This window comes from Colius striatus, chromosome 1 (assembly GCF_028858725.1).
Source record: "Colius striatus isolate bColStr4 chromosome 1, bColStr4.1.hap1, whole genome shotgun sequence".
Classification (NCBI taxonomy): Eukaryota; Metazoa; Chordata; class Aves; order Coliiformes; family Coliidae; genus Colius; species Colius striatus.
The window spans coordinates 152,209,370-152,231,499 of NC_084759.1; the positions used below are offsets into that span (position 1 = coordinate 152,209,370).

The window sequence follows — 22,130 nt, forward strand, 5'->3', positions numbered from 1 at the left end:
TCTTAAAGATCTTTTCCAACCAAATTGATTCTATGACTCCCTGTGTGAGTTTTGAGGTCCCTTCCAGTCCTTGAGATTCTGTGAGAAGTAAGCAGCACTCAGGTCCCTGGGCAACCCTGGTTCATTCCCAGTGCATCCTCTGTACTTCTCTCTGGATTGCTGGGGTAGCTGTTCAAGGATCACAAATCTTCCGGCAAGCAAGAGTTTGCACACATGCACTACCACATCCCCACCATTGCTCCCTTACACTGCTCACAGGTTTTGCTGCACCTCATGTGCTTATACCCTTCACCCTACATATGAATTTCTGCGTGGCCTCCTCTCACTACCACATCCCTCTGCAAGGATGTGTCCCTCACACCCTAACCAGCCCCACCGTGCTAGTAACCAACAAAGTGATTCCTTTTGCATTCGCATTCAGATTTATCCTGTATTACTGACCTCAAAGATACCCTAAGTGAGAGGGGAAGACAGCACTGGCAGCAAGTAATGGGTTCATGCTTTATATGGAGGTTTATTAGATGACTGAGGGAAATGATCCCTTTCTGAATCCACTCCAGCTCTCAGCCTTCATCTTCTAAGTCCTTTCTTTTCCCTTTCCATTCTTCTCCTTCATTGCTCTCTGCAGGTTATTATACAGGGCGTTCTTCCTGTGCCATTTCCCTGTACAGAAGACAAATCATAGTTCAGTTACAGCCGCCCTTCTGATGCTATTATCCCTAAGGATTTTTCTAGCTGTAGAGCTCCTCTCTTGTGAAAACGCCAGTCCCTTCACACCTTTGCCCAAACCCATCCCCTTGTCAGAAGCAGCATGTGTCTCAGGCATTCAGCAATGTACTTTTCCTGGCAGAAGCAATACCTAGCTCGTCGATCTTCCTCCCGTACCAATTCTCAGGATCCCTGGTTGCCTTCTGAAATATGTCAGGGGTGTAGGAATCTTTCATCAGGCTTCGGGTCTCCAGTGGGCCACCTGCAAGGAACAGCAAATAAAGAGCTGTACACAGAAATTTCCCTACTGCGGTGCTGGAACTGAGCAGGGGAGCAACACCAGCAATTTCAAGTGCTCAGGAAAAGGCGTATGCTGGCTGCAATATCTTTGATCAGGTGTGTGGCTAGATGCTGAACAATGGCTTCAGCATCAGCCAAGAGAGAGACAATTTATCTGCTCTTCATCCTCAAGTGTAAGACACACTTGAGGGTGTTGCAAGGTATCATCTTTATTTGTATCTCAGAGCCCTTTCCTTAGTCAAGTGCCCACTTATCTCCTGTTGAATCCCCTCATTCGTGTAAGTAACTTCCTCTTCAAGCAGCACAGCTCCACAAAAAACATCATCTTACCACTCCAGACCTCGTTGAGCTCTTTTTCTGCCATGATACTCAACAAACAGTTCCCAACTGTGACTTCTTTTTTTATCCCCTCTTGACTTCTAGCCATTTGAGAGGACTTTATTTTAATCTCTCATCCTTTCCTCTTCATCTTCCTTTTTATTGTCCCCTTTCCTTGATAATAATTTGGAGCTCCCTGGGGAAAGACATTCTTCCTTTCTGTGTGACTGCATAAACCCAGAACAGTGCAGTCTTCAACACACAGTGAGGTCTTGTCATGGAACATATTGTGTAAGGAAAAGGAATCTGTCCCATGCTAGTACCTGAGAAACGAATCAAAGACAATTACCTCACAGTTTCTTGGATATGACAGTAAAAAGAAAGGGATGAATGCTTAGTTCCCAGTATTTGTTTGGGTGGAGGGATCCCTGTGATCCTTAGAAACAGAGGTTTGTGGAAGACATTTGAGAGCCCCACATCTCTAAAGGTCTTGAAGAGAAATAAAATCGGTATTGGGACTGGAGATGACAGGGGACATTCCATTGCAATTAGTGTCCATTTGGACAGCTCTGAGCATGGAGAACAGGGATCATGAGGTATCCATCACTTTTTGCACCTTGGGAAAAAAGAAGAGTGAAAGTAGAGTAAGAAAAGGATAGAATACATAGAAAAGGAGGCTATAGCTTTCATTTCCTCCAGCACTACAGCCTGGAAAAGCCGTGGCTGTGGATAGAAAGAATAAGATGGGAAAGTGAGTGTCACCTACAGTCAGACCTCTATCCAAAGCAGCGTGGCTGCCCTGAGCTCAGGCAAGTGTAGATGGAACCAGTTTGGAAGGTCAGGCATAAGCATATGTGTCTTCATACCTTGAAATATATTTGATCTCAGATTAAAACCCACGTGGTTGTAATCGTCAAGAGCTGTAGAGTTCCAGGAGTTTTTTTGCATTTCATTACGGTCCATGAGTCTTTTCTGTCCCAAGATCAATGCTGTCATGCGCCGAATGTTCTCCTCAGAACACAAACAACAAGGGACCACCATCAGTCCACGTTCCCTAAGTGCAGCAAACTCCTGGCATTTCCACCCCTGCATAGGTCATTGAGCTATGACTAACCCTGGGACCTGAGTCTGTTCTGGAGTCTCCCTTGGTGGCTCCCGCAGGCATTGTCATTGTGTGGGACAACTAGGATGGGTGAAAAAAGGGGGTGGGGGAACTAGAAAGGGATGATAGTATTGAGCCCTGGACTGGGTCCTGGTACCCCATTGCTTTGCCTTGCTGAGTTGGGACTCTGCCTGGCTACAGGAGCCTTGTAAATAAAAGTGAGATGGAAAAAACAAAGTTAAAAAAAGACATGGGAAAGGCTGTCCATGGAAGATGTCACTGCCCTACAGTGTGAAGCCCATATCTATCCCTCTGTGTGTCTTCTAGAAGCTGCTAATATCCCGCCCACTCGGCCCCCTGCTACACTGTAAAAACAGCCTTCAACCTGCCACAAAAGACAGATGAAACGGCTTTCTCCAATACCTCTTCAACTCTGCTAAGTTCATCTGCATCCAAAAATTGACATTTTTTGGTGGCAATGATCAAGCTGGTTTTCATCTCAGGAAGGACCTTCCTTTTTTCTTTCATATCTGGCCCTAACGATGCTACGGATTGTCTGTTACTGCAGGACTCATTGGCTTTTTTGTACTTGTCTGTGATGGTCTTCTGGGAAGATCCAGATCTTCTAAACCTCAGGGCTTGGTGCTGGCCGGCTACCAGTTCTTTGGTCTTTGAGATGGATTTGGTGCCTGCTGCTTGTCTTTGCATGGATATTACAGACAGGTGGGAAGTGCTACTCCTTCTTGGCTCACGCCTCACTGTTGGGTCTTTGGAAGTAGAAATACCTTCTCTTTCAAGTCTTCTTGAATGAAGACTTGGCGTGGGGTTAGTTTTAACCTGGAGACTCTGCTTTCTCTGTTGTTTAGTCTGAACAAACTTTGAAGAAGGAGGTGTCTGGGATTTAATACGTGTGGACTTCTTTGCTGTTTCCAGAGCCACTGAGTCCTTGGGGACCTTCCAGGCGGTTTGCTGTGGAAAAGCCTTGGAAGAGAAACAAAGGCTGTATCAGGTTCAGAGTCAGGACGGGGACAGTGGCCCTGCTCATCTTCAGATGATGTAGATTAATCTCACACAAATGTACTACACATCTTCCCAGATCAAGACAAAGCTATCCTTGCCTGCCTGCATGGTTGGTCCTACAGTCTGTGACCCTCTCAGGTTAAAAACACACAGGAGTCCTGCAGGCTTTCAAATGAATAGCTCACATGGGACAGCCTGCCTAGGACATGGCCAACCAGTGCCTCTGGGCAATACTAAGCTGAACGAGTTTGCACAGGCAGTGGTACAGACACAAGCCAAAATAAAAAAAAAAACAAACCCAAACTTCAGTGAAAATGCCATCTCTACATTCTGAAGCATCTAGAGATGTCAGACCTGTGCTGTACACTTGTAACGGTTCCTTCCTTTGGTGCAAGGCCATAAAGAAACGGGAAGAGGAGGCGATGGACATAAAATCCCTCTGCAACGCTGGCTATGCAAAGGAAGAGGGACAGGCTGGAGACAGGGTCTCTTCCCTGATTTTGGCACAGACTATCCTCCATTGGCTTTGCTAGTCTGTCTGACGTGATTGACTCAACCCACGGCCTTTACAAACTGCCTCCTGCAGAAGGAGGAAGCTCATGTCTTTCCTGCAGAGGGAATATCTGCGTAACCCTCAGGCATGTCCTCATCCCAGTGGAACCCGATAGGCTTAGCCCACGTGGAACCTGTGACAGTACACAAGGGAAGCCATGGCCCATGGTGGTGAATATGGCAATCTGGAGCTTGCTGGCACTAGCAGCAGCACCACAAAGAACTCAAGAGTCAGTGCTGTGCTCTTTGCAAATGTTTTAAAGAGACAGAGCTTCTCCCACAAAAACAACACAGCCACAAAAGATGATCTTACCCTGTGAGCCAGGGTAAGATCTGCTTCTTTTCTGGATCACTTTTCACTCCTTTTAAAGAAGAGCCAAACATTTACACACGATCAAAGTGGAGGAATCTGTGTTTCTAAATAAACCCCCATGGTAGCTGCAACCTCCTACTTAAACCAAAACCGTATCTGTTTGTTATCATTGCCATGTTCAGCAGAAAGATCTTTCCAGTCTGCTGTTGTAAAAATTCCTCCTCTCCCATTTCTTCCAACAAAGCAGAATTTCTGTGTAATCAGGCAATGTGCTCACTTCCCAAGTCTCACTCATCGGTAACTTTAGTTTCCCCAGTTCCTCCTGGATAAAGCGATGCTGCAAACATTTGTAACTAGTTCGTAACTGTACGCAATGTCACTGCTTATTGTTGATTTTACTTCTGAGCCTGAAGGTCAAAAGTACCACTCTGAGACTCCTACACCTTGATGCTAAGGACTTCAAGTCCATTTGACCGTCCTCTTGGATAAAAGAAGCCACAGAACGATGTCTACTTATTCTTTAGCTAAGGCAATTCTGTGAGGGACAACAGACAACACACAAGAAAAGACGTACCTTGATCTAAAAGTTTAAAATTATTAAACTTGACCTTTCTTTCTGAATTAAAAAAACAAGAATGATGTATGTTTAGCACAGCCTAACACTCTGACATGCAGCCATGGAGGAAAGAGGGAGCTGTCTTTCCCAGGCAAGAAAATTAACCTCCTCAGATAGGTGCAGGAATTGGTATGCCATTCTCACTAGCCACCAGAATGGTCTCATACGCCTTTCACATCTGGCCTCGCCTCCAAAACATGAGATTTCAGTGACTTTACCAACCTGAGAAGCCCCGTGGGTGTCAAAATGACATCAGGTCTTTTACCTCTTTAAAAATAAACCCAAACAGCAAAGCCTCTTCCATAACTGCCTCTCTCACCTGGTCCATTATCCCTGAGGTGGCTGCACTGTGACTTGTACAAGCAGGCAGGTCCTGCTGAAGTCCAGGTGTGGAGGCTGAAGAACAGAGATGGTTGCTAGGGAACAGCCCTCCCTCTGTGAAGCTGTGGTCTCCACAGGAACCAGAATAAACATGGAAGAGATCAGAGTCATCCTTGCTGACTGAAAAAACACACAAGGAGGAGACTAAAAGGCTCATGTCTCATGAAACACCTGTGCCCAAAAGCTCTCACATACATGGATTTCTAGGAGACTTTTGTAACACAATCACGATAATCAATAAGACTGTACTTCAGCAGAACCGGATCTTCTAGCACCTCCAAATGCTTCATGTGAGCTCACTGACTCCCATTAGAGAGGAAGGGAAAGGTGACTGCACCTTCCACAGTAGAAAAAGGGCGATGGCAAAAGGTCTTGCACTGAGTCAGTGAAAAAAATCACAGCTTGGCCTTCCTGTGTCGGGCACTCAGTGCTGCATTTCAGCTCTGGATTTTTCAATCATTCTGCTCTACCCTGGACCTGAGATCTCACTGGGCCGCTGGAATTTCTGCAGGTCTCCAGGGAAGAGCACAACTCTCCTTCCTGTTGCAAAGCTTCTTTTCCCACCCAGCACAAACAGGTCACAGGCAACAGAGAAAAATTAGAAACATTCACAGATACATCATCTTAGAAACAGATTTTATTCATTGTGAAAAACTGCAACATAGGCAGAAAGCTACTGATCAGTCTCATAAAAAATTGGCAAAATATTAACCAGTGATTTTTTTCTGTACTTTCACCCCCTCCCTTTCCCTGTGCCCTGAGCTGGTCGATAAGTTGCTAGGGCTCACTGCCTGTGAAGCGGCAACTTGTCCTTTAGGCCTTGCCACGCTTCATCTCAGAGACCTTGTAGCGAGGTGGGGCGCGGTGGAACCACTCTGACCAGGAGCCATCGTACACGGCCACGTCCTGCTTGCCACAGAGGAAGGCTGCCAGGGCAATGTGGCACGCCGTGACGCCTTTGCGGCACGTGGCTGTCAGCGGCTTGGACAGATCCACTTGCTTCTCACGGAATATCTGTTGGATCTCCTCGATACTCTTCTCGTGGCCAGTTTCTGTTAGGAATGAGTGGAAGGGTATGTTCACTGCGCCAGGGATGTGACCAGATTCCAGCCCTGCAGGAGTGAAGAAGAAATGAAAACATGAGCAAAGAGACATGAATGTAGGTGATGAGACACCTGAAAGGGAGTCGTAGTGAGATGGGGGTCGACCTTTTCTCCCCAGTAATGAACAACAGGACAAGAAGTAATGGCCTCAAGTTGCACCAGGACAGGTTTAGATGGGAGATTAGGAAGAGCTTTTTCACTGAGAGGGTTTGTTGGACTCTGGCACGGGCTGCCCAGGAGGTGGTAGAGTCCCCATCCCTGGGGATGTTTAAAAGCCGTGTAGCTGAGGTGCTGAGGAACATGGTTCAGTGGTGGGCTTAGCAATGTGAGGTGAGTGTTTGGATTCCATGATCTTAAAGGTCTTTTCCAATCATAATGATTCTGCAAAAGACACATCAAAAGAGCATCACTGCAGATATTCCCACTCCAAGATACTCATTTGTTTCAGGTGATGATGAAGACGCGAAGCTGCATGGGGCTAAAAACAGGACAAAGATTGTTAAACTTTGCTGAAGTAAAAACTTCCAGAATATTTAGCAAACTGCATCCCCCTCTGAAAGCAATGAGAGATAGGAATCTGAAGAAGCACTAGACATGACAAGAATCAAAGAACCACCACAGAAAAGTTCCTAACAAAGGCATTCAAGAGGATCTGTGCAAGGAGGAATGTAGTGGTGCATTTCTGACCTTCCCGAAGTACGCCAGCAGCGTGTAGTAACCCAGCTTTCAGAAGCAGGAAGCGTGTCTTTTCTGTGTAATTTGTTCAAGTAGTTATCTGCTCAACAGTTTATTCCTGTGTCACCTTAAAATTGTTATTTCAGAAAAGCAAAGCAACCTTAAAGTCAGCCACATTACTGCTGAGGCAGTTATCCCAGGCAAAGGTGACAGAGAAGCGAGGATTTAGATTTTCCACCAATTATATCACCTCCATGGACAAAATCACTGTGGGTTCAGTTCTTCTACTGGTATAACTGACCACTTAATCCAAGTCGAAAGCTGCACCTCAAAAGCAAAGTCTTTAGAGAGAAGCAGATACAAAAATACGATGGATAAGACTTTCATCGCGCCCTTGAAATTCAAACTCTGTCACTATAGGCCTAATCTAAGTTCATTACACTCAGTGGAAGCTTGGAGAGGTTCCTGCCTCACTGAAGTATGTATTGCATATTACATTACATTGAAAATGCATTTCGGGGAGTGGTTGTTTGATAGATTTGAGCTTCTAACGAAACAGTCCTGGGAAAGTCACATAAACAGTGATCTGTTTCCACTTGCCTAAGTCATCAGAGTAACTGATCTCAGGAGATGAAAGAGATTTGGGGCAGAGAACCTGTGTCACAGTCAAACGATTCAAGTATACCTAGTCAGAGACTGATATCACACATCACATTGACACTGCAGTTTCATTGCTGATGCAGACTGATGTCATGACATGATGAGATATAAGGGGAAAATGGGGATTTGGTGGGCTATCGAGGAGGGGATTTTTGCTCTGCTGTATGAAGAATCAGAGTCTAAAGACAAGCAAAGATGCCCTGAGTCAGCTTCACAAGATCTCTCCCTGTTCCAGATGGACTCTCTTTTTGATTCATCCTTCCTGAGTGCCTTTATAAATCTGGCGCTATTGTCCACCAGTCACTGCGCGCATCCTTCAGAAATGTTTAGTATTACAGGGAGAAGTTGGGAGAAAAACTGCTGACTTCTTGAAAAGACTAACCTTTTTTTCAAAGAAAAGGAAAAAAACAAAACAACAAAGAAGTGTTCTGGACTGATGCTTTTGCCACTTTTTTTTTCCAGTTTCATAGAAATGGAATTCATCACTTGAGTACAAAGAACTGCAAAACCCATGCTCATGAATATAATGTCTGTATGACAGGAGGGAAATAAAAGTAATACAAAAATGAGGATAAGAAAATCTTGTTTGCACTTGTCAGATTGCAGTGCTTCTTACTGGAGAGTTACACACCTGGGTTAGGCTACCACTTTCCCACAGCGTGAATGGACCTGACCCTGTCATTTGGTAAGGGATTTCTTCAAGGCTCTGCTACAGTGCTGGTGATGACCTCAATACAGACAAGTCTGTGAGGTGCAGAACAACACCCTCACACCATTCTAGGGCAGTGGGAAGTGTACTGAGATCAAGAAGCCTGGGGGCTGAACTAGAAGGACTAGCTCTTGCTCAAAGAAGTTTGCTGGGCCACTGATTTGGTTCTGAGGTGTTCCAGGCTCCATGGTCCTAGATTAAAATATGTAGGTTTGTACCCCTCTCTTACTGGAGACTGCCAGGACATACACTCACCACCCTTAAACAACTCCTCAGTTGGGAGCTGAGCAAATCTGAAAATAACAGTCCCATTTCAGAGCACTTTTGACTTTAACCTATAGGGAGACATCCTTAATACAGAGATTCAAATGTCTGTTGGGAGTCAGAGACCTGTGCTTGCACTCTGCGAGGTAAAGTTGGGGAGTTCTGCAGAAACTGCATTTACTCCTGTACGTGGGTGTTCAGCTGAAGGAAAGAGCTGACATTGCACAACCACAATTTCTTGGGCTTCCTAAGAAGTGCTCTTGAGTGGCTCTGGAAGTTTCATCATCTCGCTCTCTCTCTTGTAGGACAAGAGCAGAGAAACACCGGAGTAGAAGGCAAGGCTGGATGCAGCTGGGATCTGAACAGGGGAGAGGAGACATCTGCTCCTACCTCACAGGGGACAGAGCACATTCCACACCAGATTCATACAGTCACCCTTAGAAACTCCAGGAAGGAACCCTAGGATTACAGAGCAGAGGATTACTGATTGCTACAGTGACCACTTTATAGGCTCCCTCATAAAAGTATCCATCTCTGAACCAGTTTGGATTCTTGGCATGAAACTTCCTGCTGAGGCACCTTCTTGCTCACCTGAGGAAGAATATTCATTTCCAATGTTATAGGTCACAGTCGGTTCATACACCATTTCATCCTTGAGCTAACACTACCTCACGGCTGAAATAATTTTCCTCCCTTTCTGCTGTTGCTCCAAGAGACCGAGAGCAAGCACTTTCCACTCCCAGCAGCCTCCTGCCCTTGGTGTAAAACAAATAAGTGCTGTTTGATACACTTTTCACTGCCTCCACTATCCTAGAAACAGTTCCAGGCGACCACAAGGTCTCATGGATAAAGAAGTGACACTTCCCAGCATCTCAGGTGGTTATTATTAACACAGGTGGTTAATAATTGCTGTTGCCAAGGCCAAGCCACATCTGAAGTTCTTGCACTCAACTAACTGATCAAAATCTTGTCCTCTTCTACTGCTTCCAAACACGGGCCTTGAGCTTTTAAGAGAAACACCACCCTATAAGTGTTTTGTTAAGCATCCAATCTTGCTCTCTCTAATATTATGTCCAAAGTATTAATGAAGTCCAAAAGCAACAAATCTACCTCACAGGTGCTTCCAAGGGCTGGAAGAAAAGATCAGACATAACTCCCAGGCATGGATGTTCCCATTTGGCAAGGAAATAGAGCTCTTAGCTGCACTGTATGTTCACCGAGGTATTTTATTCATTTTTGCTTTAATTCCAAATATTTTCTCTTGAGGAGTCTTTTTAAAGTCTTCCAGTCTATTACCCATGGTAACAGATCAACAGCTGCCCAGACTGTGCTGTACCTCCTACCCTGAATACAAACAACCTTGTTAGTGTTTCTGTCCTACAGAAACGTGCTTTGATTAAATATATTAAATCCTTGCCTCATGGAGTTGCAGTGTCACCTGACCGCTTTTTGACACTTACTTGGGATGGAGATTGTCTGCCTCACAGATTTGAGTACGTGGGTATCTTTCGGTTATAATTCCTCTTTAGAAACGATCGTTTCTGCTTCTTTCCCTTTCTTCTTGCTATCCCTCCCCCTACTCTGCAGACTTATCCTCAGGAGTAAAAAAAGAGAAGCTGTTAGCAAGCCCAGTAGAATTCTGAGGCTGTACACAATCTTTCATCTGAAGCCTCTGCTAACTGCATAGCAACCCTATTTACTCTCCCTCTCCTTGTTCTCTTTTTATTTACTTTACTCCAGCAGTTTTTGTTATTTGTTTTAATTCCTTTTGCCAAGTCTCACTCAGCTTGGGTTCTGGCAAACCTCTCTTACAATTTGTAACCTGTAATATGTTATCTTCCTCACCACTTAATCCCCTTTTCCACATCTGTTAAGGTTCTCTGCTTCAGTATACATTTATTTGTTGGCTGTTTATCTGGCTGAGAGTACAGCCCCTTCTCTCTAACCTTTCCCTTTGCAATGAAAGCTCCAGATGGAATTTCTTAATGTCAAAAAGATAAAAGATGTGCCCTGTCCACATTTAACTCCCCGTGGTCTTGGAGCTGGCTGGCTGCAGATAGCTGTTCCTTTCCAAATGCCTCCTCTGTTGCTTCCTTTTTCCTCTCTCTCCCATTCAAATTGTACACCTTGGAAGGGACCATTAGTGATCTCCCCTAACCTACTGTGAACTCATTGGAAGGGCCACTTCAAGCTTGGTCCTGGCCTGCTCCCCAAGAGTCCCGGCAGTCGGATCAATAGGCCTTTGCCACCAGTATAAAAATACCGTGTGCAAGCACAGTTTACCAACCAGCAGAGTCATGGGGCTAATTCTGGCAGCTGATGTTTGCCAGCCTCGTCATATGAACGGACAGCTTTGGATCCTAGGTTCCTGTGGGTTGAGACAGACTTTGACAAAGTATCTCACTCTCCACCTTGTGCCTTGACTGTTAACTTCAGGGTCGAAGTACGGTCAGGCCGCTCCCAGCTGCACACTCCACTTGGAGAAGAGAAGGAGCAAGCAGCAGCATTTCATTCTCACTCCCGCCACCACTGAACATTCAATATGAGCAAAAGCTTTATGTCTGGGGCAGGGAGGACTGAGAGCTGTGAAAACGGACAAAACCTTATAACTTGCAAATATGCAAGGGAGACCAACGCTACTCAAGGGCTGAGAATGAGAAGAAAAACAGTTGGAAGCTCATGAAGAGACCGTGGGTTTGACTTCTTTTTTAGATGTTAGATTTCTCACCTGGCAACTTTCCCTTCTTTTCTCAGATGTCTGCAAAACATTCAGGTATTTGCAACTTTCCTGTATATATTTGTTCAACTGTAATTCTTGTCCCTCAGTTTTCAGTGCCTAACGCTCAGAGAGCCAGTGGTGGTAACCACCGTGTAATTATTTTTCTCATCTGCCCCTGGATTGCCTGGGATTGTCTCAGTTCAGGCTGGTTCCACAGACCTGCACCCTACACAGCCTGAGGAAGCAGGCCCTTGTAGAACCTGGCTGGGCCACTGCTGAATCACAGACAGAGAGGAGGCCTGAGTTGCTAGCTCCTCCACAAACACAGCACGGTGCAGAGGCACCTTTAACCACTCTGTATATCGGTCAGGAGTGCACATCCAAGCTTTTTCATCCAAAGACCTATGAGACACAGCTTATAGAAATGTTGTCTGGTTTTTCTCCACCCTAGCAACCTGGGTAAATCTACCCCAGCAACTGAAAATCAGCCACGTATTACGGCTGATGTTACAAAGGTCTAAATTCCAGCAAGCTGGCTGCTGCATAAAAACAAACCAGGGACAGCTAATGCTTACTACAAGGAACTGAAAAACTAAAGGGGCAAAAGAGTCAGCTGAAATTAGCCTCTTCTAGAGATGGAGTTCATGGAACTGGAGAGATTAATCGACTTAATTAGGAAGTCAAGAGCTGAGGCAATAATTAAACTGAAATCAGCTCAAGACCATTCTTCTCCTCCAAATTGCAGGCAACGTCTCTCCTCCCCGATTACATGACCCCTGTAATGAATGAGCATTGATTTCAAATCGCTCTTTTGGGTGTAAGCTGGCTGCAACGCAGCTTACTGGCCTGCTCCTGGTTCAGAAGGCCGTCAGGCTCCCGTGGAAAGAGCAGCTGCAGCTGGAGCACTCGTTCTGACGGATCTGCTGCGGGAAGCAAAACCAGACCACCACAAATAAACTGCTCCTCGCTGACTCATTTCGAAAGGAAAAAAAACCCTATTTCCAGGGCACTGTCAGGGGCTGCGGCATTTGTCACCTGGTGACGAGCCCCAGCTTGGGAGAGAGAACGCCAAATCCACCTGGCTCCCAGCAAGGAGTGCTTTACTCAGGTCTTGAGGTTAAAAATTCAACCTTCCCTCTGACGGACACCAGGAGGATGAAGAAAACAACGTGAGTGATAGCCTCACTCCCCCTCTCTCCCTGCGACGCGCTCCTCTGTCACTCCCTTCTCCCTCTCTCACCTTCAGCACTGTCTTGCACTGGTTGGGTGTGTTGTGTGTCGGGGGGCTTACTCACAGTAGACACTTCTGTGACTCACATGCACAGAGACATTTACAGCCAAACCCTCTTGAGGGGCGGCCATGGGCATTCATTCCGAGACACGGTGTCATGCTCGCTGGCTGTACAGCAACACACACATAAGAAAACAACCTGACCGGAATGACAACTGACCTGCAAGGCAGCAGGACAGGAGGACCTCTGAAGCCTTCGCTCACCCGCTCCTGCGGTGTGAAGCTCGACTTGGGCCCAACAACTGTGGCTGAGCTTTTGTGTCTTGTTTTCGAAACTCTGTATTTCTTTTAAAGGCATTTCTGTGATTCCCCTTTCAGAGGAGAGGGTTATTCTGGGATTTAACAGGGCTTAAATTACCCAGTCAGGGCGTCCTTTAACAACCAACTTGAATTTCATGCTGTACCAGCTGTCCCCACTGCACAGGACTTCTCTCACCCCCGCTGCTCATGTGTCTGGTGTTTGACTGAGGTCACACAATTTTTGTTCCCGTTAACTGGGGTGTCCAAAAGAGAGAGGCTGACAGCACAGACATTCCTGAATGGTTTGGGGCTTTTCTTAAGAAAAGCACAAAGATCAGCTCAAGGAACCAGAGCAAGAAGGAAAATACCCCCTGGGTTGCTCTATTGCCTAAAACCTGGGCTTCTTCTGGTGCACTCATTATGGTGAGAGGTGACTGTATGAATTCTGATAGTTTGTACGTGTCTGTTAGTGTTAGATAGGACCAAACAAACCCCCACGAGCTCTCACCTCCCATGTTTGCTTTCTGTCTGATTAACTTCTGCAGGGTGTGGGGACCAGGTATCCTGCAGCAGACAGCAGCAGTCTCTGCTATTTCCTCCTGCAGCTTTATGACCAATGACAAGTGTTCTGGGAAGGCACTGGGATCCAAACGTGCAACTGTGGATCCCTTAAGGAAAGCCTTTGTGTTAGGAAAACCTGCTTGCTGCCTGGAAGGAGTTGCCACTCCCAGACTAGTAATTGCCACTGGTCCCACTCTGGAGCAGGGTGCTGGTGCCAGAGCCACTCCCACCTCCATTACCTTGGTCCAGCTCGGTCCCCCGGAACCGGCCCTCGGGGCGGGAATCCACCATCTGGAACTGCAGGGACCCCACGTTCTGTATCATCTCCTCAAAGGTCTTCAGCAGGGATCTGTTCAGCTCGGCCTTAAAGACGGCCGGTTCAGGCTGGGTGATGTCTGCCGTGACGGGATGTCCCTCCTTCAGCCAGTTCTTGAAGCCGCCGTTCAGCACCGACACGTCCTTGTGCCCGAAGGCGCGGAACATCCACCACGCGCGGGGGGCGTAGAAGGTGCCCAGCTGGTCCCCGTCGTACACCACCACGTGCGTGTCGTTGCCGACGCCCAGCCGCCCCACGTAGTCGGCAAAATGGGACTCGCTGGGCAGCATGAAGTCGTAAGGGGAGGACTTGTCCCGGCACTCCTCGATGTCGAAGAAAGACGCGCCGGGGATGTGCCTCTCCTTGAACTCCTGCCGGGCGTTCCTCTCCTGCGGCGGATACCAGGAGGCGTCCAGCACCCGCAGGCTGGGCCCGACCCGCCCGGCCTTCACGGCCTCCGAGAGCCATTTGGCGGTGACGAGCGGCCTGCTCAGCACCCGCGCCGCCATGGCCGAGCGCCGGGGCCGGGAGGGGGCGCGCCGCCGGGACGCGCGCACGCACGCCAGATGGCGGCGGCACGAAGGGGCGGTGCGGGGGCGGTGGCGCCGGCACCGCCCGGGACCGGCCCGCTGGGAGGGGGCCCCGGCTCCCCGCTACCCTCCTCTCCTGGCGGCGGCGGCCATGGCTGGCGGGGCCTGAGGGCGGGTGCTGCTCGGCTGAGGCCCGGCACGGAGGTACGGGGCGGCGCGACGCGGCGGGACGGCCCCGCTCCGCTCCGCTCCTTACGCGGGGGCTACACGGAGGGAAGCGCGGCCCCACTGGGACTGGCAGCTGGCGGCTGGCGGCGCCGCATCGGGAGGCGGCGGGGGTCACGGCCCGCCGTCAGGCCTCGGCTGGGGGTGTGCTCCGTGGCGGTGAGAGCGGTAGGGCCGAGCCCGCCTCGGCGCGGGGCCGTACCCTCGGCCTTGGGCGCTCCGTCCTCTCGGCTCGGGGTCCCCGGGGCTGAACCGCTCCCTGCTGTCAGCGCTGGCGAGTGGCTGCTGGAGGTGGGGGAGCCAGGTGGGCTGGGCGCTGAGCAGGACTGTGGCACGGCTGTCCCACTCGGGGCAGGACTTGGGCAGAGCTCAGGGAAACCCTTGACGTTCAGGGCTCGAGCATTTCAAACCCCTCGCTGTCGGCTTAGCCAGCACCGCGGTGCAGACACGTGTCTTTGGTCCCAAAATGTGTCTTTGTCCGGTCGCTTTTTGTAAGGCTGGTCTCTGATTTGCAACTTTCTTCCTTTTGCAGTCAGGTGGATTCAGGTAGATCGCAGGAGTCGGGTAAACTTGTCCAGGACACGGGAGCAATGTCTCAACAACTCCTCTACCGTGCTCTGGTGTCTGCAAAATGGCTTTCAGAAGCCCTCAAGTCCCAGCAAGCTGGTCTGGCCTTGAGAATCGTGGATGCATCCTGGTATTTGCCGAAGATGAACCGTGACCCGAAGCGGGAATTTGAGGAGCGCCATATCCCCGGTGCAGTTTTCTTTGACATCGACCAATGCAGCGACCGAACTTCACCTTACGACCACATGATGCCTAAGGCTGGTGACTTTGCCGAGTACGTGGGGAAGCTGGGTGTGGGGAACGATTCCCACGTTGTGGTGTACGATGGCAGTGACCAAGGGCTCTTCTCAGCACCAAGGGTGTGGTGGATGTTCCGGGCCTTTGGACATGAAGCCGTCTCCCTTCTGGACGGCGGCCTGAAGAACTGGCAGCGAGAGGGGAATGCGCTGACCTCTGGGAAAAGTCAGGTAGCTCCTTCTGAGTTCCACGCCTCCTTGGACAAGTCCATGGTGAAAACATATGAGGACATCTTGGATAATTTGGATTCCCACCGCTTCCAGCTGGTGGATGCGCGCGCCGCAGGACGGTTCCGGGGAGTAGAGCCAGAGCCCCGAGATGGTAATGTGCTTCCTGGGATACTGGCATAATAATAACAACAGGCTCTTGATTTAAGGGGCCCATCAGTTTGACTCTGTAGAGGTAATGAAGGAAAAAAATATGGTTGTCCTTTATGGGATGGGATGTGAGGCAGTGTATCCGCTTGGCATTCTCCCCTTTTGACTAGCAAGTGCTGCTCTTTGGAAATTCAGGTGTGGGGAAGCCATGTGGTTTTTTTTCATGGACCTCAAAGATGCTCCTTGGTCTCTTTGTGTGCTGGTGCTACTGTTCTGCTCAGAAGGGCCTCTGTCAGTGCCTCATCAGAGTGGGTTGCTCCGATGCACAGAGGGAACTAACAGGAGGAACAGAACTTGATAGGCCCGTGTGGTAACCTGAAGGTTAGAGCCATCCTCCCTGAGTAATCACCATCCTCCTCGAGTAATCAGTAGTCTTGTAAAGCAAAGTTTAACTAAAATAAATGTGTTTGTTTTAAGGAAAATAAATGTATTTGTTGTAACAAAATACACTGAACAATAAATATTCCTCTGAGTGAAACAGGGAATGGGTTTTGCAGTGGATTTGTCCTGGAGAGCAGAGACTAATTCCTGTCTGTATTGTTTTTCCTCCAGGAATTGAGCCTGGCCATGTCCCTGGGTCGACGAACATCCCCTTCACCGATTTCCTAACAGAGTCTGGCTTAGAGAAGACCCCCGAGCAGATCCGCAGACTGTTCCAGGAGAAGAAGGTGGACCTCTTAAAGCCAGTGGTAGCCACGTGTGGCTCTGGGGTCACTGCCTGCCATGTGGCTCTGGGGGCATACCTGTGTGGCAAAGCAGACGTGGCCGTGTACGATGGGGCCTGGGTGGAATGGTACATGCGGGCACAGCCTGAAAATATTCTTTCTGAGGGAAAGGGGAAGACAGTGTAATCAACTTCTTCGTCTCCCAGCAGTGCAGATAATTTGCCTTGAGACAGGATTTGGAAAAGATGGGTTTAGCATTCCTGGCGAAGCAACTTGAGGTGAAGGTGTTGGGTAACAAGTACAGACACATGGTGCTTTGGCGCTTTCTCCTTACCCTATTGCTGCTGCTGCTGCTTAGGAGCACAAAAATGACCTGGGCAACCAGCTCTAGGTGTCCCTGCTCAAGGAGGTGGGGTGAGCCAGATGTCCTCCCCAGGTCACTTCCAATCTCGGCCATTCTGTGATTCTGTGACCTTTTTACAGTCACTCATCATGTTCACTCACAGGATGGTCATACTTGTGTAGCTGTGCCTCCTGATCTTGCTCTCTGCCTCTGTCCTAGAAGCCATCCGTGCACTTTATGGACATTTTAAGTGCAAAACTATAGGTAAAGACGTAGCTGTTCTATATAGCAAATATGGATTAAACCATGACAGGCTTCCAGGCTGGCGCTTAGGTTAGAGACTTGATTGGATTTTTTCTTGCACTTGGACCCTATCTGCAGCATGTACTTAGCCAGTTTTGTACCCCCATGGTCTAAAATCCCCCTTGGGAATAAGAAAAGGTTCTGGGTTTAAAAAAGGGTAAATAAATACATGTTTCAAGGTACTTCTGCTGAATGGAACTTCTGTGAGTGTTGCTTGGGTGATTTCAGGAACTCTATGGGATCACTGTGTTTTGATGATTCAGATGAGTCAATTCCTTATTTCCTTGAGTGGAACCACGTCTCTTACCCTCAAACAGGCCCTTTGGTCCGGGAAGGACAATGACATGCCTGTCTCTTGGGACTTTTCACCATCTTCCTCCTTTCAGTCCTCATCCATTTGCTTTTTGGTCTAAAATTCCCTGTTAGTCACAGCTCTGTTCTTCAAAGACTGGATGTCATCTGACATGGTGAACATTTGACTTAGGGGAACTCAGACCTGCAGAGGAGTGGCTCACAATTTTTCCCTAAGACCATTGTCTTATATCTAAGAGGTGAAATCCCTCTGGGTACCCTTGACACAACATTCAACAATTTGTTCCCTTTAGGATTTTTTCCTCCTGAAAACCATCCCCCAAAAAACAAGCCTGCACCTATTCTGGCTCACTGGAAAGTTATTGAGGCAGTTTGTGCACTTGGACTTGCAGTGACAGATACCTGTGGACATCTGAGGATTATCTTTTCTAGGGAATGCTATGGCTTGCTTATAGTCACAGATTTGCAAGGTCCCCTCCTGGCCACGGAATACTGGGGCTGGATCCTTTCCTATTAGTCTTTGTGTTCCCTTTGGCCTCTGTTGGCTGCAGCCCTGGCTTCTTCCAGTGCTTGGCTTGCATGCACACAAATTCCACTTCTGCTCACCTTCTGCAGAGCTAGAGTTTTGCTGCCTGGATGATTTTGTTCCCCCACACACATATGGTTTGATCCTTCTTTCCACCCATTTCCAGTGACTGAGAGCATTCCATTTCCCTGCTTGTGTCCAGCCTAACAGCCCAGCTCCTGGGATACTTGAGGTTGGTGTTACAACAAGTGCTGAGTACACAGAGTGCTCAGGGGGCTGAAGGGAGTGACCCTTTAGTATGCAGTGCAAGACACAGGTCTGAATAAAATAGTCTTTTCTATTTGCTGGCTCCCATTTAGTTCTTTGGGCTTAGACTTCCAAAAGGGCTTCCTTTGCAGGTTACAGCCTGGCCTGCACATTGTTGAGACCTTCAGTTCTGGATGTAACTGTCAGTTTATGTCATTTTCTCCTCCTTCCTGCTAGGGAAAGGGTTTTTTTTACTCCCATGCTGTGTGACTTTCCCCACCCAGGTGTTTTTTTAAAGGCTGGCAACAGCACTTTTGCTTTATCCCAAGTTGAATGATTTTCTGCCAACCATTTCCTGCAAGGCAGCGTGTCATGTAGGACATCTGATTGCAGCCTGTAACTGAGAGCACTTCAGACTTTTTAAGCTGAAGTATGGTGTTGGCATGAAAACAAAAGGATAAGCCCTGGCTGGATTGACTGGCTGGGAGCAGCAAGTGGTGCTATACTCTCTTTGGAGGGGCCTCCCAATCCGAGCAGCAAAGGTGCTGCTTTTTAAGACACTTTAAGATACTTGTACAGACAGTGTTGTCTAGTATGGTAGCAGGATCTGGCTTGTGACGTCTTTTCAGTTCAAGATTTCTAGCTTCTCTCACCATCAGCCAAGCTAAGAAGCTTTGGTGTGGTGAGTCATTAAGGTTTAACACCCTGAGTGTGGCTGAGAGGTGAGGCTGATTTTGTGAGCACGTGGCCAGGCCCCTATTTACAAACAGACAGAGCTGTGCCTGCTCTGTCTGTAAATAAAGCAAATTTAGTTATTAGAGACAATGGCCATATTCTCTCAGGCTTTGCTAATTATTTCCAAAGGGTATAGGGAGGGCTGGCTTTTGCTCTTGTGCTTCCAGAACATTTAGCAATGCAGCTTAAACACTGTGTTTCTTTTTTCCCTACTCATCAGTCCCTGCGTTCAGTGAGAACCTCTCTGCTTCCTCCTGAGGCAGCTGCTTCTTTCTGTCCTGTGTGTTGTGGGCAGGGAGTGTCTGGTGCAGCCCAGCTGTCCACATGGAGATTGCAAACTAAGGGAAAGATTTCCTCTTCCCCTTGCTCTACATTCTGACTGTGTGGCTTGATGACATCTAGCAGGCCCTTTCCCCTCTCTGGTCTGTGTGCCAAGGTTGGCAGTACTCAACTGCCCTTCTCCCAGACAGGTTTTGAAGCACGCCATCTCAGCAGTCCTACAGTTTCCTGGCTTTTGGCAAATCTTTGACCATATGCTTAGCTTTGCCATGATAACCCTACAGAGGAGAAATCGAGAACTTCCTCCCCATGACAAGATACTTTGTCTTTCTGGGGTATGCCCTGTTACAGCATGTATCAAAATATCCATCCAAGAGTGTCTTCTGATACTCTCCCTCCTTTTAGCTCTGTTCTCACACTGCAGGCAAAGCACTGGGAACATCGTGGAGACAATGTTTTCAAAGCCTTGAGACTGCAAAAACCTATTTTGAGCCATAACAGATGCTACTGGACATATGGAACAGCTGAAGGGACTTGCACCGGGACTATAAATGTTCTGCAGATCTTTATGTCCCTGACTCAGTGGGTGGGTTTCCTATGGGAACTGGGAACCGGGGAGGGAAGAAGTGGGTATGAATGCAAATCACTAATGTTTGTGACTCTCCTATGGAAAATTTGCCCCAGGGAGAGGGGAATAGCATATCTTGGGTGGGATAGGGCTCATGGTGGCCAGAAAGTAGCCCGAAAACCAGCCCTGATGTAGGAAGAGTCATAGTGACCTGTGTCTAACTTGAGACTGGAGCTTTTACAGCTCTCTGTAAATTTGAGGATCCCAATGTGTAAACTCTCTAATGATTTATTGGTATATATTACTATCTGCAATACTTTTGTCCTGAAGCAGATTTGGACTCTGTGATAAGAGTTTGATCAATGGTTCTCCAAAAGTAATCCCACAGTGTCTTGTTTCTCACGTCTTGTTCATCCACTGCCTTCCTCTTCCTTCCCTATTGTTGTCTACCAGTCAGATGACACTATTTCACACCCCACTTCCCAACGAACCTTTTGTTCCTCTCCACACTTTCCCAAATTCCAGAGCAGCCCTTCCCCTGCCAGCACTGCTGCCCCTTCACACCAACAAGCCCTGCAGGAACGATGGTAATTGCTGTTACCTTGCAGGGGCCTTTCTTGTTCCTCCCAGCTCCCAGCTGGGTGCTACAGGACTGTCCTCTCTCCTCCTCCTGGCACTCTCCCAGCAGAGAGGCTGAGGAATGCACATACAGACACAGACTTTACACACTGTTTTGAATGCAGGTCCATTGCTCACAGACTGCACCAAGCACAAGGAGCTGGAGAAAGATTAGCTCACTTGCATGCCATAGGGCGTTTCTCTTCCTGCTCCAATAGGCTTGTCTCAGCTGGTGGTCAAGCTGGGCTCTGCTGGCTACAAGTGAACTGTTTTCCTCCCCCTCCCAATGGCCTTGAGAGGCGTTTTCTTTGCTCAGTTCACTGTTGGCTTAATGCCAAAATATTGGAGACCGTTTCTTATCTGGTGCCTCATGTCACAGGGTGTTCATTAACTAAATGATTGCAGAGGTTTGATCCCAGATGTGTGCTCCCAGCCTGCCAGAGCGGTGATCCTGTGCCAACACACAGTGATCCCTGTCTCCACTGCTGCACAACAATGCAATGGGTCCCAAATAGCAGCTGCACAACGATGCTTCAGGCTGGGCTGTCTCATCAGGCTGCAATGTAGGCACAGAGCTTTCTGCAGGTCTCTGCTGCAGGCCTGCTCAACCAAGAAACTCTCACACCTTAACAGGGGCATGCTAGTTGCATCTCTGAACTGTCTGGTGCTGGTGTGCAAAACAGGTCTGTATGCAAGGGAGACAGGGTGAACCCTTGATAGAAGAAAGAAGAAAAGTAAGGCATGGCAGATTTCTTGGAGGGGGAGATAAAGGGTTCTAGGCTGTCACCCAAGTGCTATATTCATATCGGAGAGCCGCAGCCCTCACCCTAATTCTCTGTTGGAGCTGCAGCCAGCACAGACAGTGTCCTACATCACTTGCACACCAGAGTGCAAGGCAGAGCTGCCATGGTTTGGCCTCAGAGCCAGAAGTGGTAGGGTAACAGTCCCACAGCCCGGAGCTGTGTTGTGCTCTGTGATGCTTCAGCTCAGGTCAGTGTCAGGCTGAGCAGTTTTGATGCACATCACTGCTCAGTGGAGGCTGATTCAAGGGCTGGGCACTAATTTGGGCCAAAGTCTGCTCCAAATAGGTAGGCAAAAATAGTTTTTCCTCTCCTTCCTCGTTATTGGTCACTCTAGTGCTGGCCAGCTCCAGTTATAAATTCAAGGAGAGTAATTTGAATTTACAGCCTGCAGCAACAGAATTGTTCCTGGGCTTAAATTAGCTGGAGGTCAGCAATCTTTAAACCTTTTCAGTGTTACCCTCTCTTCTTCTCCTCCCTTTTGCACTCCTCCACAGGAGCAAAGTACACATTGACACTGTCTTTGTGAAAGAAAGTCCCGGGTGCTTTGGGGGAAGGGTGATGCTGCCTTCCCCTCCTGTAATGATCAAAGGGAGTGATTTGTCAGTAAAAGAGAAGGGAAGAACCAGAAGGAAAGGAATATAAAACATAATGTTTCTCTTTATCCACCCTGTTCCCCCAATAAGCCCCCACCTCAAAAGACACAAAGATCTAAGTGCAAGAAGGAGAAGGTGTTTGTGAGGCACCACTGCATCTCTGCAGTGCTGCATTGCCCTGGCAAGGAAGAGCCAGAAAGTTGCTTAGGTGAAGGAAGGCTTTGGGCTACGTTCAGGTGAAACATCAGCCTTTCCTTCCCATTCCTAATGAGCTTCAGCTGCTGGCAAGCACGGC

At 48.2% G+C, this 22,130-nt stretch overlaps 3 protein-coding genes across 4 annotated transcripts; 1 reads left to right on the plus strand and 2 right to left on the minus strand.

Moving 5' to 3' along the window:
• Positions 1-577: 577 nt before the first annotated feature.
• CIMIP4 (ciliary microtubule inner protein 4) lies at positions 578-5,257 on the minus strand. Its single transcript, XM_062014506.1, has 5 exons — positions 5,249-5,257; positions 2,852-3,409; positions 2,193-2,337; positions 860-970; positions 578-663 (listed from the first exon to the last, which is right to left on the minus strand). The coding sequence occupies exons 1-5, from the start codon at positions 5,255-5,257 to the stop codon at positions 578-580; spliced, it is 909 nt and encodes a 302-aa protein (XP_061870490.1).
• Positions 5,258-5,929: 672 nt separating this feature from the next.
• TST (thiosulfate sulfurtransferase) lies at positions 5,930-14,406 on the minus strand. The gene is made up of 2 exons (XM_010205279.2): positions 13,772-14,406; positions 5,930-6,422 (listed from the first exon to the last, which is right to left on the minus strand). Exons 1-2 carry the CDS (start codon positions 14,355-14,357, stop codon positions 6,124-6,126), a joined length of 885 nt encoding a protein of 294 aa, XP_010203581.2. The 5' UTR covers positions 14,358-14,406; the 3' UTR covers positions 5,930-6,123.
• Positions 14,407-14,414: 8 nt separating this feature from the next.
• MPST (mercaptopyruvate sulfurtransferase) lies at positions 14,415-17,337 on the plus strand. Of its 2 annotated transcripts, none has more exons than XM_062012027.1 (3): positions 14,415-14,582; positions 15,136-15,788; positions 16,397-17,337. In XM_062012027.1, the coding sequence occupies exons 2-3, from the start codon at positions 15,194-15,196 to the stop codon at positions 16,693-16,695; spliced, it is 894 nt and encodes a 297-aa protein (XP_061868011.1). In that variant the 5' UTR covers positions 14,415-14,582; positions 15,136-15,193; the 3' UTR covers positions 16,696-17,337. The 2 variants fall into 2 exon arrangements, with proteins under 2 accessions (XP_061868011.1, XP_061868020.1); XM_062012036.1 differs by lacking the exon at positions 14,415-14,582 and adding an exon at positions 14,783-14,907.
• The last annotated feature ends 4,793 nt before the right edge of the window (positions 17,338-22,130 follow it).